At 44.1% G+C, this 14,507-nt stretch overlaps 1 protein-coding gene across 1 annotated transcript; it reads left to right on the forward strand.

Annotated features, from left to right (window-relative positions):
- Positions 1 to 1,007: 1,007 nt before the first annotated feature.
- LOC311247484 (transcription factor 4-like) lies at positions 1,008 to 14,280 on the forward strand (the record flags this gene model as incomplete). The annotated part of the gene is made up of 7 exons (XM_084338526.1): positions 1,008 to 1,108; positions 3,970 to 4,118; positions 8,037 to 8,193; positions 9,617 to 9,664; positions 10,281 to 10,351; positions 11,433 to 11,514; positions 14,201 to 14,280. Coding segments are annotated over exons 1-7 (594 nt in total), but the record flags the coding sequence as incomplete, so codon positions are not given.
- Positions 14,281 to 14,507: the final 227 nt, after the last annotated feature.

A 14,507-nucleotide genomic window follows, 5' to 3' on the forward strand; every position in this document is an offset into this window, starting at 1 on the left:
TGTCAGCCAGGGGTCCCACTAGCGTGCAAACCTTTTGTATGTGTGTGTGTGTGTGTGTGTGTGAGTGTGTGTGTGTGTGTGTGTTGTGTGTGTGTGTGTCAGAGGCTCGCAAAGGGCTGGCCATGATGCTAGCTATAGCACTGCCTGACGCAAACCCTGGGACAGCTGATTTCCTCTCTCTCTCTCTCTCTCTCTCTCTCTCTCTCTCTCTCTCTCTCTCTCTCTCTCCTCTCTCTCTCTCTCTCTCTTTATCTCTCTTTATATATCTCTCTTTATCTCTCTCCCTCTCTCTTTCTCTTTCCCTCCCTGTCTCTATATATCTTTATCTTTATCTCTCTCTTCCTCTGTCTCTCTCCCTCTCTCTCACTCTCACTCTGTATCTCTCTCTGTTTATCTTTCTCTCTTTCTCTCTCTCTCTCTCTCTCTCTCTCTCTCTCTCACTCTCTCTCTCTTTCTCTCTATCCCTCTCTCTCTCTCTCCCTCCCTCTCACTCTGTATCTCTCTCTGTTTATCTTTCTCTCTTTCTCTCTCTCTCTCTCTCTCTCTCTCTCTCTCTCTCTCTCTCTCTCTCTCTCTCTCTCTCTCTCTCTCTCTTTATATCTCTCTCTTTATCTCTCTCCCTCTCTTTCTCTTTCCCTCCCTGTCTTTCTATATCTCTCTTTATCTTTCTCTCTCTCTTCCTCTGTCTCCCTCTCTCTCGCTCTCTCTCTCCTCTCTCTCTATCTATCTCTCTCACTCTCTTTCTCTCTATCCCTCTCTCTCTCTCTCTGTTTATCTTTCTCTCTTTCTCTTTGTCTCTCTCTCTCTCTATCTCTCTCTCTTTCTCTCGACTTTCGCAATCACTCATTCTATTCCTAAGTCACCTTTCCACAGCAGGGCTCAGCGAGGCCATGACTATATCCTATGTGCATTATACCTTTACATTAACGTGCCGACGCCGGGTGCAAGTAAGTGGCATGTGGACCTTGTGACTGACCGTGTGTCTGTGTCTGTGTGTTCCAGGTGTACGCACCGTCTGCCAGCACGGCGGACTATAACAGAGACTCTCCAGGATACCCCTCATCTAAACCTCCCAGCGCCGGCTTCCCCACTTCATTCTTTATGCCAGGTAGGCTGCGCAAATACACATACATACAGACATAGACATATACACAGACAAAGCACACACACAGACACACACATACACATATGACACATACACCAGACTTTAATAACTATTATTGTTAAAGCTTCTACATAGAAAAGTTAACTGAAATCTGCACACAAACAACACACAGACACACACACACATACCGTGAATCCTCTAATAGTGGAGGGTACTCAAATAGAGGACGGGCCCCCTATAATGGCCGGGGGTTTGATACATGCAGACAAATACAGGCCGACTTCTAATACAAGGTCGCAAATCTTTTTTCGTGCCATGATATAGAATGAGATAAACTCTTGCCAATGCAAATTAAGTGCTGCCTCTCTCTACACTGACTATATTAGCGTTAACTAATGTTGTCATAGCCAGATCTGTGGTGTCGGCTGGATGACGTTGGCTTCGTTTGCAAACGTTGGTTAACGTTCACTATCTATATGGGGCATTGGCAGGCGGGGCTGGCGTTGTCCAGTTGACATTACAGATCATGATGGCTATGATAGCGTTAGCTAAAGCTACTGCATGTTACTGTATCAATGCAACTCGATTCGACTGAGGTAGAGTCGAGAAGGTACCACACGCTAAATCGTCCCCGGACCCCGCAACCTATAGACAGTTCCAACTTCAGTGTGTGAATTACATTAATCCACCACAGTTTCACCCTGACAAAGCAAATACTCATGTGATCTGTATATGTTTATGTCTAAATAAAATCAATCAATCAATCAATCACAATTACAATTGGCCAGTTTGTGAAATTAATGCCTGCCTGTTATATAAGCCTCTCTCTAATAAAGGCCTGGGCCCTCATTCATCAACGTCTTCTACGCACAGATCTGTGCTTACCCTGTGCGTACGATCATTTCTAAGCAAAGAGTGGGATTCATCAATTTCGATTTGAACTTGACTCCGTGCTTACATCTACGCACAGGTCGGACCTGGCGTACCTGACGCCCAGTGGTAGAATATATTATTACAACAAGGAAATGAGCTTCTGTGCATAATAACACTGGCATGTTCCTTACGAACCGTAGTTCATTATAGTTCATTGTAAAATAGCAACAGTAGTGTAATTATGGTCAAAACCCTATAAATAGCATTTGGAATAATAGATCTTTCTCTCAGAATGAATGCAGCATGGTTTATATAGCGTTATCGGAATATACGGGGTGTAGGCTACTGACTGACTGCGCTCCGCGTAGCTTGATTGATTGATTGATTGAAAAGTTTATTAACAGATTGCAGAATGGGTACAGTACAGTACAGCTCAGTACATACAATTGTTAATTGGGGATGCAGACCAACTTTCGTCTTGTTTACATCAGGGTCCCCCATTTTCAATTCATCATAAATCATAAAGCTCAACTCGTTATTATTTTGCGCACAGACCGCAGAAACACGGGAACGTTTTGATTATATTTAAAAGGCTTTACGTTAAACGAAACAAGTGGAATTTCGAAGCTGTAAGCAGAATACAAGTCATATGAATATAGGGTTCTTCCCCCTTTTTACTGTATAAGAAAGAATAGAAAACGCATTGCAATGACACTATAGTGGACAGACTATGTATATGATGGGATTCAAGTTCGCGTTTTTGTTGATCATAGGCATGCTGTCAGAGTATGATATCTTCAAACATTCTAAAACATTTGTCGTCACAGATCATGTCCTAATAGAACATAGGCTATGGCATGGATCGTGATATTGTGTGGACTGTAATTATTACTGTACCGGTACCACCCATTGTGACAACAGCCTTGTGAGTCCCGCACACAAACATGATGGAATTCAAGTTCATGTATTGAAAGACAGGCTACATCATACATGCAGTGAGATTCATTGTTCTTGTATATGCTCTCGACTCTATTATTGTTTATATAGGCTACCCAATACTGACATCAAAATAGATTGTAGTATGCCTCTAGAAATCATATGCAGCAGGTAGAAAATTGACGGGAGATCCATCGCGATTTGGAATAAAATTGAGGAGAACTTTAATCCCTGCATAATCAAACAACACGGGAAAAGGCAGTCATATTCCAGCGCGGTCTTTATTAGCCGACAACAAAATAGATGCCTCTAAAAATCATATAGCCAATCGAACACAACTAATAAAGGCATTCATATTACAGCACGGTTATAATGACACACAACCAACGCCAAACAGTGGTCAACGAACGGTCTTTATTAGTATTTTGAGCTGTCCAGGCAGAATTGCAGCAATGGTCTTAGGGAGCCGTTGATATCTGACATCACCGTTTACAAATCCGCCTTTTATTTATCCCATAATACGCGATAGTGTCTTCTTGGTTCGACAGCAGTGAATTCTCCGTGGAGTTTCTCAGGGTTCCGCTCGGGTCGGTCCATTATTTCACATCCCATGGGGGGTGTTTCCTCACTTTCATGACCATATATGGATAATCATGCACGAGCATTGACGGTAGAACAAAGTGGTATTCATCATGACAGGTGTGCGTAGAGCCTGCGTACGCACGTGTGATGAATGCCGACTTCCCTGTGCGTACGCTAGTTCTACATTCCGTGCTTACGTGTGGAAGTAGGTCAAGTTCTACGTCCACGTTGATGAATGAGGGCCCTGGTGCTCTTTGCAGCTTAGGTAAATACAAGACCTGTCCAATATTAGAGGATTTACGGTACACACACACACACACACACACACACACACACACACACACACACACACACACACACACACACACACACACACACACGCTTAAGGTCTCTTCCCCTTCCTCTCTCTCCCTCTCTCCCTCTTTCTCTCTTTCTCCCCCCTCTCTCCCTCTCTATCCCTCTCTCTCCCTCAGATGGTCACCACAGTGGAGATCCATGGAGCAGTGGCAGCAGCAGTATGAGTCAGCAGGGTTACCATGGCAGCATGCTGGGGGGCGGGAACTCTGCCCACGGCCCCGCCCAGAGCTCCTCCTACTGCGGAATACACCCACACGACAGACTGGTTAGTTAGCATATATCAACACGCTACTCCAAAGCATTACAGATAAACAAAAAGTTGCATCGTTTTTGGAACAGCAGTCAGTAGCTGAAGTATTGGGAAAGTGAGAAAAGTATTTTACGTTGTTGTCATTGTTTGAATAATGGTTCAACATGGAGGCCAGTAGACCTCTCAAGTGTGATGTCATGGGGAAATGAATGGGTTATTAAAACATTTACGATTGGGCGCTCTAGTAGCACACCATGTAACGCGTGCTGCGTCGCGAAACGGCCAACCCGGGTTCGATTCCCGGACCCGGCGTCCTTTGCCGAATGTCTTCCCCCTGCTCTGTCTCCCATTTCCTCCTCTCCCTCTCTCTCTACCGGATTGCCCGGTAGTACAAACCAATAAACAAATCTACAAGCACATAAAAAATAAATTTTAAAAACATTTACGATTACAATTTCCAATTTAGTCATTTAGCTGACGCTTGTATACAAAGCGACTTACAGATTGTGAACAACATGTCACCAGGAGGGGTACATCTCTGGCAGCTAAGGGTCAGTGGTATTGTTGGTCAAATAGTATCGAGCTTGAGTGTTACACTCTGAGTGCATATACTAGTATATAGACATATTAGCAAGATAGGTAGTAGTATAATAATTTTTTTTTTTTTTTATATTTTTATTGGTTTTTTAAAAGATTTTTCACATACAGTTACTTACATTACAAAACACACATTGGGACAGAATGGGGGGGGGGGGGTTCCTCCAGTTCATCTATGCCGTCATCCACATCATATGCCAGCAAAAACAGATCAAAAAGAAAAACAAGCAAAAAAGGAAATCTAACCCAGACAGGCACTGCACAGTACTGCACTTGCCTCGAGCCCATTCACATGTAGGCATACATATATATACATATATTATTTTTTTCTATCCAAAGTCTGTCCATACAATGGGGCATTGGGCCTTTAGAAGGATCTGAGAAATTGTAGCAGGAAAGTAGTCCAATAGTGGGGCCCACACCTCCTGAAAGGAAGCGTCGTTGCCTCTATGCATTGCACAGAGTCTTTCATGGGGTAGCACACCGAAGATCTCTCTGTACCACATCTGTATGGATGGAGGCCTATCCTTAATCCAGTTTATCAGAATGCATTTCCGGGCTGAAAGCAGAAGTTTATCAAATAGTTTGAATTGTAAGGGTGTCAAATTAATTTCCTTTGATGGGAGTCCCAGTAAATAAATAATATTATTAATAATATTATAATAGTGCATTTGTCTGAGGTTCACACACAGGCTCTTGACCTTGAATTGAGTTTTCTAATACCAATGTCTCTCTTTGATAAGGCAGGGGGTTTAGAATTTACAAGCAGCGATGTCACTGTTAGCAGTGGGGCTCTTACAAACAGGCTCACACATCATGTGCGTTCTTACAAACAGGCTCACACATCATGTGGGTTCTTACAAACAGGCTCACACATCATGTGCGTTCTTACAAACAGGCTCACACATCATGTGGGTTCTTACAAACAGGCTCACACATCATGTGGGTTCTTACAAACAGGCTCACACATCATGTGCGTTCTTACAAACAGGCTCACACATCATGTGGGTTCTTACAAACAGGCTCACACATCATGTGCGTTCTTACAAACAGGCTCACACATCATGTGGGTTCTTACAAACAGGCTCACACATCATGTGCGTTCTTACAAACAGGCTCACACATCATGTGGGTTCTTACAAACAGGCTCACACATCATGTGGGTTCTTACAAACAGGCTCACACATCATGTGGGTTCTTACATAAGGTCCTTGAAGTGCTTAAAGTGCTTGATTTTTTACCAAAAAAAAGTCAATACCTGGCATTAGTTGAAAACAGCCAATTTTTTAACAAGGTGCTTAAAAAGTCCTTGAAATTCAAATCAACGATTCACATTGAAAGTTTTGTTCATCCATGATAAAAATTGTTCTGAATCAAGAAATTGAATTTTTTTTTATTTAAAGTGTAACTAATTGTCGGAAAAGGCTTTTAAGCCATACATATTCAATCAAATTTTTTTCCCTATAAAAAAACAGCATTTAAAAGTGAATTGTGTAAGGGATAATGTATCGAGGTCATTGTCGCAAAATAATTGACCGACACGGAGTTTAGAATACAGAGGCGCCTCGCCGACGTGTTCTTTAAACGTAGTGAAGGTCAATTATTTTGCGACAATGACCTCGTAGCTATACATTATCCCGCTTATTACATGGCTAACTTACTAACAATATACCTAATTCATTTTACACCATCGACAAGACGAGATAAAATGCAGACGCAGTTCTGTTCTGTCGCTCCGCTGTCATCGCCGGCAGGTCTGTGGTCTGATTGCACTGATGACTGAGTGCAGCTGTGCATATGCTGAGCAGCACTGATGCAGTGTGTGTCAGTGGGCTTGATTGGTCCAGCTGCGCACAGCGGTCATTATTGCTCGGCAGAGGTCCGTTATCGAGTAATAACGGACCTCTGACGAGCGATATATGACCAATCACAATCAAGCATTTCGGCGAATGTTAAAACACCATGTAATAAATCCTTTTAATGTCTGTGGGAACCCTGTGTAAGGGACAACATTACTGGTGAGCCGGAAAGGAAAACACAGATCGTTTTCACCATAAGATAAAAAGGGAGCCGGAGCTTGGAATGATCTTTTTAAAATGACGACAACACATTTGAGAGGTCTATAAAGTCCCACAATCAAAGGCCATGTTTCCGCCACATGCTGATCTTCTGATGTTCAATCCATATATCAAAACCGTTCAGCTTGAGCTCACCGGCCCAATATTAACACTCTTGACTTCAGCCTCCAGTGATTGAGTTTGTACTTCCATGGAACTAATAATCTTTGTTGCTAATTAATACCGGCTAAAACATTCAGCCTATTTCACTCTTCCCCAGATGTTTATTAGTCAGCTGGTAAAACAGAAAAGGGGATTTTATTAAAATTTTTCGCTATTGCAAAGGCGAGATAAGGCGAGATAAGTTTTCTGTATGATATTTATTGATTGATTTTACAATCACTGCAGCAAAATTAAAAAATTTCAGAATTTGGAAAATTACAGAGGCCAACAGGCGACGATTTGGAACCATTTTGGGGAACAAACAATGGTGTTAGGGGATACCAAGACCTTACAAAAGATTAGTGAAACTTAAATAGCCCTGAGGTTGTTTGTCCAATAATACGGCAAATTAAAACACATTAAAAACAGCATCATAGTGGGGCGGCTAGGTGGTGCAGTGGGCAAGGCACTCACCACCAATGCTGGAGACGCTGGGTTCGAGCCCAGCTCTCCACATTGTTTTCAGTTTAGCTGGTCGTCCGTACTAATACAATTGGCAGTATTAGGGGGAGGGAAAACTGAGGGGTGGGGATCGGACGTTGTGGACAGCGACTCCTACAGGTCGGTTGGTGCGCCTGCGCAGTAGAATCAGGAAGCGATGGGGGCGGCGCCCCTCCAAAGCGCAGACCCCTGACGCTGAAAGATCGCGCCGCGCAGGTGAAAAGATGCGACTGCTGTTACCTCGAGTATCGGAGGGGACTCGTGCTATGTATGACTTAGTCCACATTGCAGCCGGCTTGTGGGAGGCAAGAAACAGCATTCGAGACAGGGGAGGGTTAAATTGGATGATACGAAATTGGGATGGGAGAAAAATAGAAAATGGGAGAAAAAGTGGATAAAAAAAAAGAAAAAACAGCATCATAGTCATGTATACCATTATGTACTTATGTATACAGATAGACACACACATAAGGAATGTACACAACTATATCTGATACACAAATCCAATCTTTCTCCCTCTCTCTCTCTCCTCTCTCTCTCTCTCTCTCTCTCTCTCTCTCATCTCTCTCTCTCTCTCTCTCTCTCTCTCTCTCTCTCTCTCTCTCTCTCCCCACAGAGTTATCCGTCCCACTCGTCTGCGGACATCAACTCCAGTCTTCCTCCCATGTCCAGCTTCCATCGAGGAGGAGGAGGAGGGCCTCCTGGGGGAGGTGCTAATCACTATAGCAACGCCTCCTGCACCGCCCCCACCAACGGAACAGACAGCATCATGGGTAAGAGGACTCAATGAAAGAAATTAAATAACAGCTAACAACATAGAGAAGACTAGTATTTGGATCCGCAATGACATTGTCATTGTCAAGTGTCGCTTACACACATGCACACAACACACACACACAGTGTGAGAGAGAGAGAGAAAGTGGATGGAAAGGAAGGAGAGAGAGAGAGAGATGAGAGAGAGAAAGAAAGTGGAGGGAAAGGAAAGAGAGATGAGAGAGAGAGAGATGAGAAAGTGGAGGGAAAGGAAAGAGAGAGAGAGGCAGCGGCTGGCATCTTTGAACACTCCCTTCTATATTGAGCTCTCATTTATTGAAAAACATTTTGCATATGTTTTAAATTACCCATCAAGCCTGGATTTATCAGTTTTTCCCTTTATCTCTTGTGTGTGTGTGTGTGTGTGTGTGTGTGTGTGTGTGTGTGTGTGTGTGTGTGTGTGTGTGTGTGTGTGTGTGTGTGTGTGTGTGTGCGCGTGTGCGTGTGAGAAAGAGAGAGAGAGAGAGAGAGAGAGAGAGTAATCCCTATGATGGTTTACTCAGACTGCGTGAGTGAGTGAGTGAGTGAGTGAGTGAGTGAGTGAGTGAGTGAGTGAGTGAGTGAGTGAGTGAGTGAGTGACACGAGGCTTTACCCCCAAAACATATGCTCATCTGTCTCTCCCTCTCTATCCCTCTCCCTCTCTCTCTCATGCTAGTTTTTTGTCTCAGTCTTGTCAGTTTTTGTATTGCTTTGTAAAGTGTGTGTGGGGCTTGTTGGTTAGTTAATCCCCCCCCCCCCCAAAAGGTAGAATAAGGTGTGCCTACAGATGTGTGTGTGTGTGTGTGTGTGTGTGTGTGTGTGTGTGTGTGTGTGTGTGTGTGTGTGTGTGTGTGTGTGTGTGTGTGTGTGTGTGTGTGTGTGTGTGTGTGTGTGTGTGTGTGTGTGTGTGTGTGTGTGTGTGTGTGTGGTGTGTGTGTGTGTGTGTGTGTGTGTGTGTGTGTGTGTGTTTCTCCTAACTTGTGTGTGAGAGCGTAAACTCCCCATCTGGGATCTGCTGTCATGAGAGATGAGCAGAAAGCATGTCAACATCTCTCTCCCTCTCTGTATCCCTCCCTCTTCGAGCTATCCTCTCTTTCTCTCTTTCTTTCTCTCTTTCTCTTTCCCTTCCTTTGTGTGTGTGTGTGTGTGTGTGTGTGTGTGTGTGTGTGTGTGTGTGTGTGTGTGTGTGTGTGTGTGTGTGTGAGAGAGAGAGTGATAGATAAACAGCTTATTTTCTGCAGTATAGCTAGGTTAGGTTAAAGAGGAACAACAGCCATTGTATTTCCGTTAATATTACTTAGCTTGAATTGGACATGTATTGTATTGAATATGTATTGAATTGAATATGTATTTGAAGTGTGTATGTCATTGTAATTCCATGCTCTGTTCATATCCTCATTGAGCCACCTGGCGTGATTACGGCGACGACACTCCCCCCAAGAGGCCTTCAAGTACGTTCTCAATCAATGCTCAGGCATGAGTACATTGCAGGCTTTTTTTTCTGACATGTTGTACTGCGCCCTAAATAATATTACTGTCCCCTTTGAAGTAAAGCATGTACAGTAATAGCCAGGGTTAAGGTTATGCGGTCGGTTGGTGTGTGTGTGTGGGGGGGGGGGGGTCCTTAGGGTGAGGCTGTGGTTTGACAGCTGTAGAGGGGGAGGAGGGTTAGACCTACCGGGCCATGTACAGTATGAGGAGACAATGGTAAATACATGAAGGGTGGGATGGATGGATGTGTGGGGTCAGCGAGGAAGGTTGAATAAGAATGATGAAGAATCAATATTCAATATGTTATGAAACGCCACATAATGACGTCTTATCTAATGATGTCCTCATAAATGATGGGGTCCTTGAAAATGTACTTCGATGGATGGATGGATGGAATGCACTATTAATTAACATCCTTATTAAGAACACACCTTCTTCTCTCTCCCCCCCCCCCCCCCCCCCCCCCCCTCTCTCTCTCTCTCTCTCTCTCTCTCTCTCTCCCCCCCCCCCCTCTCTCTCTCTCTCTCCCCCCCCTCTCTCTCTCTCTCTCTGTGTGTGTGTGTGTGTGCGTCACAGCTAACCGATCACAGAGTGGGGCAGCCAGCAGCTCACAGACTGGGGACGCCTTGGGGAAGGCGCTCGCATCGGTAGGTCCAACGCATAACACACACAAATGCGCGCGTGCATGCACACACACACACACATACACACACACACACACACATACGCACACACACACACACACACACACATACGCACACACACACACACACAAATGTGCAGATGTTCTGCAGCAGACGAGCTGGTAATTCAAACAAAAGAGCTGGCGCTCAACTCACATGTCCTCAGAGTAATACCGAGTGCCGACCCAAAAATCACCAAAATAGCAAACGGAGTCGTCAGCCTTCATAAATAACAATGTAATAGTTGTATTAATTCACAGCAGCAGTAATCATGGACTCATCTCAGCCCTAGGCTTTCCTTCCGAGGAGGAAAGCCTAGGATTAATAAATTGCATTGATAGTTAATAATAGTTAATAATTTTTTTTTTTTTTTTTATCCACTTTTTCTCACATTTTTCTATATTTTCTCCCATCCAAATTTCGTATCATCCAATTCAACCCTCCCCTGTCACGAACGCTGTTTCTTGCCTCCCACAAGCCGGCTGCAATGTGGACTTGAGGTAACAGCAGTCGCATCTTTTCACCTGCGCAGCTCGATCTCTCAGTGGCGAGGAGTAACGCGTGGGAGGCTCACGCTGCCCCCGACACTTCCTGATTCTACTGCGCAAGTTCACCAACCGACCTGTAGGAGTCGCTGTCCACAACGCCCGATCCCCACCCATCAGTTTCCCACCCCCTAATACGGCCAATGTGTATTAGTATGAACGACCAGCTAAACTGAAAGCAATGTGGAGCGCTGGGCTCGAACAGGCGAGCCAGCGTCTCCGCATTCGTGGCGAGCGCCTTGCCCACTACGCCACGTAGCCGCCCAATAGTTAATAAATTGTTAATAAAAACGAGTAAATTCTTATTTGCGAGTGCTGACGACTCCCGTTTGCTAAGCACTGATAATTATGAATATTATTTCAACAGGATACTATTCTTTTCTATTCTGTATGCAGTCACGAGGCATGTCGAATTTAACATAATCCATACTAACGTTTTAAATCGGTCATATTCTGTTCCATTCTATACTAACTGTCGTCTAACGTTGGGTGTTCTTCAGATCTATTCTCCAGACCACCACACCAACAACAGCTTCTCGTCCAATCCCTCGACCCCTGTGGGTTCACCCCCGTCTCTCACAGGTAATCACATGACCCTTTCTCCTCCAATCGCACACCACACAGATCAGACGTTGTTGTCACATGGCGGTATGATTGAAAATGGCTGCCCGGGGCTAACCAGGTTAAAGTGTTATTGGAATCAGGGTGAAACTGGACTGCAAACTGGACGGTTCTCTGTTTATCTCTTATACATGGCCTACTGTCATGATTATATCATAATATATCAAGTTAGAACATCATGCGTAGGCTAGTGTTGAATGCGTTAATGCTGCATACTGTAGGGAATAGGCTGTAATGCTGTATGTTAAATATTAGCACTGACAAACATGGAGTATACTGTATACTGGATTCCCATCCCTCAAATAGCTTTTAGAGATAGTAGCATTTTTCAAAGTCTTCCCCGCCTCCTCCTCTTCTCCTCTCCTCCCTCTCTCTCCGTCCCCACTAATGACGTAAATTTGCCCTGCTCCTTAAAGTGAAAAATGAGTTTAGCTCATAATGGTTGTGTAAAATTTGTCTCTAATTGTAGCTGCTACACGCGGTGTTTGATATTCGTACGCATTGTGACTGATAGTCTTAATTACAAATGCTACTTGGGCAAATCATTCACCAAGCGACTCTGTGGATGGGAGAACAGAAACGCGAGCCCCCCATTATCGCTGCCTGGGATATTGCCTGCTAACCATAATTGGTGTTTATCATTGTGTCAAAGTTATTGCATTTTTTTTTTTACAAATTGAAAATGAAGCATATTAAAGCCGACTACATGCAAATTGATATTCAAGCTTAATTCTACAAGGGTGTTGTACAATGTTGGACTTACAATAATTTCCCCCACTGCCATTTAATACATATATTTGTATTTGCACATGAATGTACCCAGGTGATTATTTGCTAATTAGCATATGGAAATGAGTGTTGATTGTGATGAATAAAGACTGGAAAAGAGGGTTTAAAAAAAAGGGGGGGGGGCAGTGAACATGAAAAAGACACAATGAAAACAAGCTAATGAGATGAGATCGCTAACAAGGGAGCTTGGTGGCCGGGCACAGGAGAGAAGGCAGCGGAGGAGAGGAGAGGACAATAGAAGAAAGAAGAGCGGAGAGAGGAGAGCAGACGTGAGGCATGGAGAGGAGAGGAGAGGAGAATGGAGGAGAGGAAAGGGGGCAGGACATAAAGGATCTGATTGTGAATGAATGGAGCATCGCTTTCAGAATATCTCTGTGTCTCTCTCCCTCTTTCTCTCTCTAATTGGCTGGTGTGCTAATTAGGCCCAGGGTTCTAGAATATCCATAGTATAAGAATAGAAGAAGGGGCGTCTGTCGCCGCAGTTACGGAGCTCTTGACCCCGACCAAAAGAAAGAAGCGGGGAAATAGACATAGTTTGATTACTAGTTCAAGCTCTTGTCTGTGATTTAAGAGTCGGTTGGTTGTAGAAGTCTAGACTGGAAACGATGGGTGATCAGGTTTTCTTCAGCAGGTCCCCCAGGCTTTAAAACACCCTGCCTGAGGAAGTCAGACTAGCCAAATCAATAAACTACTTTATGCATTTGTGTCTTATTTTGTTACGTCTTGTTATTTTTATGTTATTCCTTTATTTCTTCTCTTCTCTTCTCTTCTCTTCTCTTCTCTTCTCTTCTCTTCTCTTCTCTTCTCTTCTCTTCTCTTCTCTTCTCTTCTCTTCTCCTGTCCTCCTCTCTTCTCTTCTCTTCTTGTCTCTTCTCTTCTCCTCTCCTCTCCTCTCCTCTCCGCTCCTCTTCTCTTCTCTTCTCCTCTCCTCTCCTCCTCTTTTCTCTTCTCTTCTTGTCTCTTCTCTCTCATCTCCTCTCCGCTCCTCCTCTCTTCTCTCTTCTCTTCTCTTCTCTTCTCCTCTCTCTCCTCTCCTCTCCTCTCCGCTCCGCTCCTCCTCTCTCTCTTCTCTCTCCTCTCCTCTCCTCTCCTCTCCTCTCCTCTCCTCCCTCTCCTCTCCTCTCTCCTCTCCTCTCCTCTCTCTCTCTCTCTCCTCTCTCCTCCTCCTCTCCTCTCCTCTCCTCTCCTCTCTCTCTCCTCGCCTCTCTCTCTTCTCTTCTCTTCTCTTCTCTTCTCTCTCTCTTCTCTTCTCGTCTCTTTCCTACCAGTTAATGACTGGTGCGCTTACTCAGATAAGGGTCGTCAGACAAACAAAAACAGGCACACACAGCTAATTTACTCCATCAATGGGAAAGTAGCACTTGTACCTCTGATGGACAAAAGATGAATATTTGCATTTTTATTATGAGATCATGGGGCTTCATTATTATTCTCTATGGTTATTGTGATTCAACCCCCTTATCATATAATAGAGGACATTCTGCTGTATCTGTTTATCTCGGTGCTATACACTCTTTCTTTCTCTCTCTCCTCTCTCTCTCTCTCTGGGTGTATTGTATTTCATAACAGTTCAGACTTTACGTAGGTCATTATTGCTAATAATCTGAATTGCTGAAGAGATACATGTTTGAAATATAGGACATTGAAAAGAAATGCATTTGACGCGTATGCAAAGTGAATCTTTTAGGTACACGACAACTGCTCGGTCAGTCAACATTCCATGAAAAAATGCATGGACACATTTTTATGAATTTTTTTGACAATTGGGACAATATGACTATTTGAGGGCATTATTACAGTTTTACCTGTGTCCTCCTTCATGTCTCCTACTGAGGTGTCCTTGTCTCCTCTCTCCCAGCTGCCAGCTCAGCTGTGTGGTCAAGGAACGGAGGACAGGGACCTTCGTCACCAAACTACGAGGCTCCGCTACACTCTCTGGTAAGAGCTCGCACTCCCGCGCTCATCAGAAACCTCACAGTACTTGAATCCTTGAGACGAAGAACCCCATTAGTACATTTTAGGTTTTCAGATGTGTGTGATTCTCATTATGTGAAGATCATAAGCTGGAGTGAGGTGTCAACTCATACTTAACAGGTTCAGTGCCGGAGGTCGCTATGGCCGTGTGTGCCAGCGCTTTGTTCAATGGGGGATACATGCCGGTGTTT

Source organism: Notolepis coatsorum (assembly GCF_963971535.1).
Source record: "Notolepis coatsorum genome assembly, contig: SCAFFOLD_2859, whole genome shotgun sequence".
NCBI lineage: Eukaryota > Metazoa > Chordata > Actinopteri > Aulopiformes > Paralepididae > Notolepis > Notolepis coatsorum.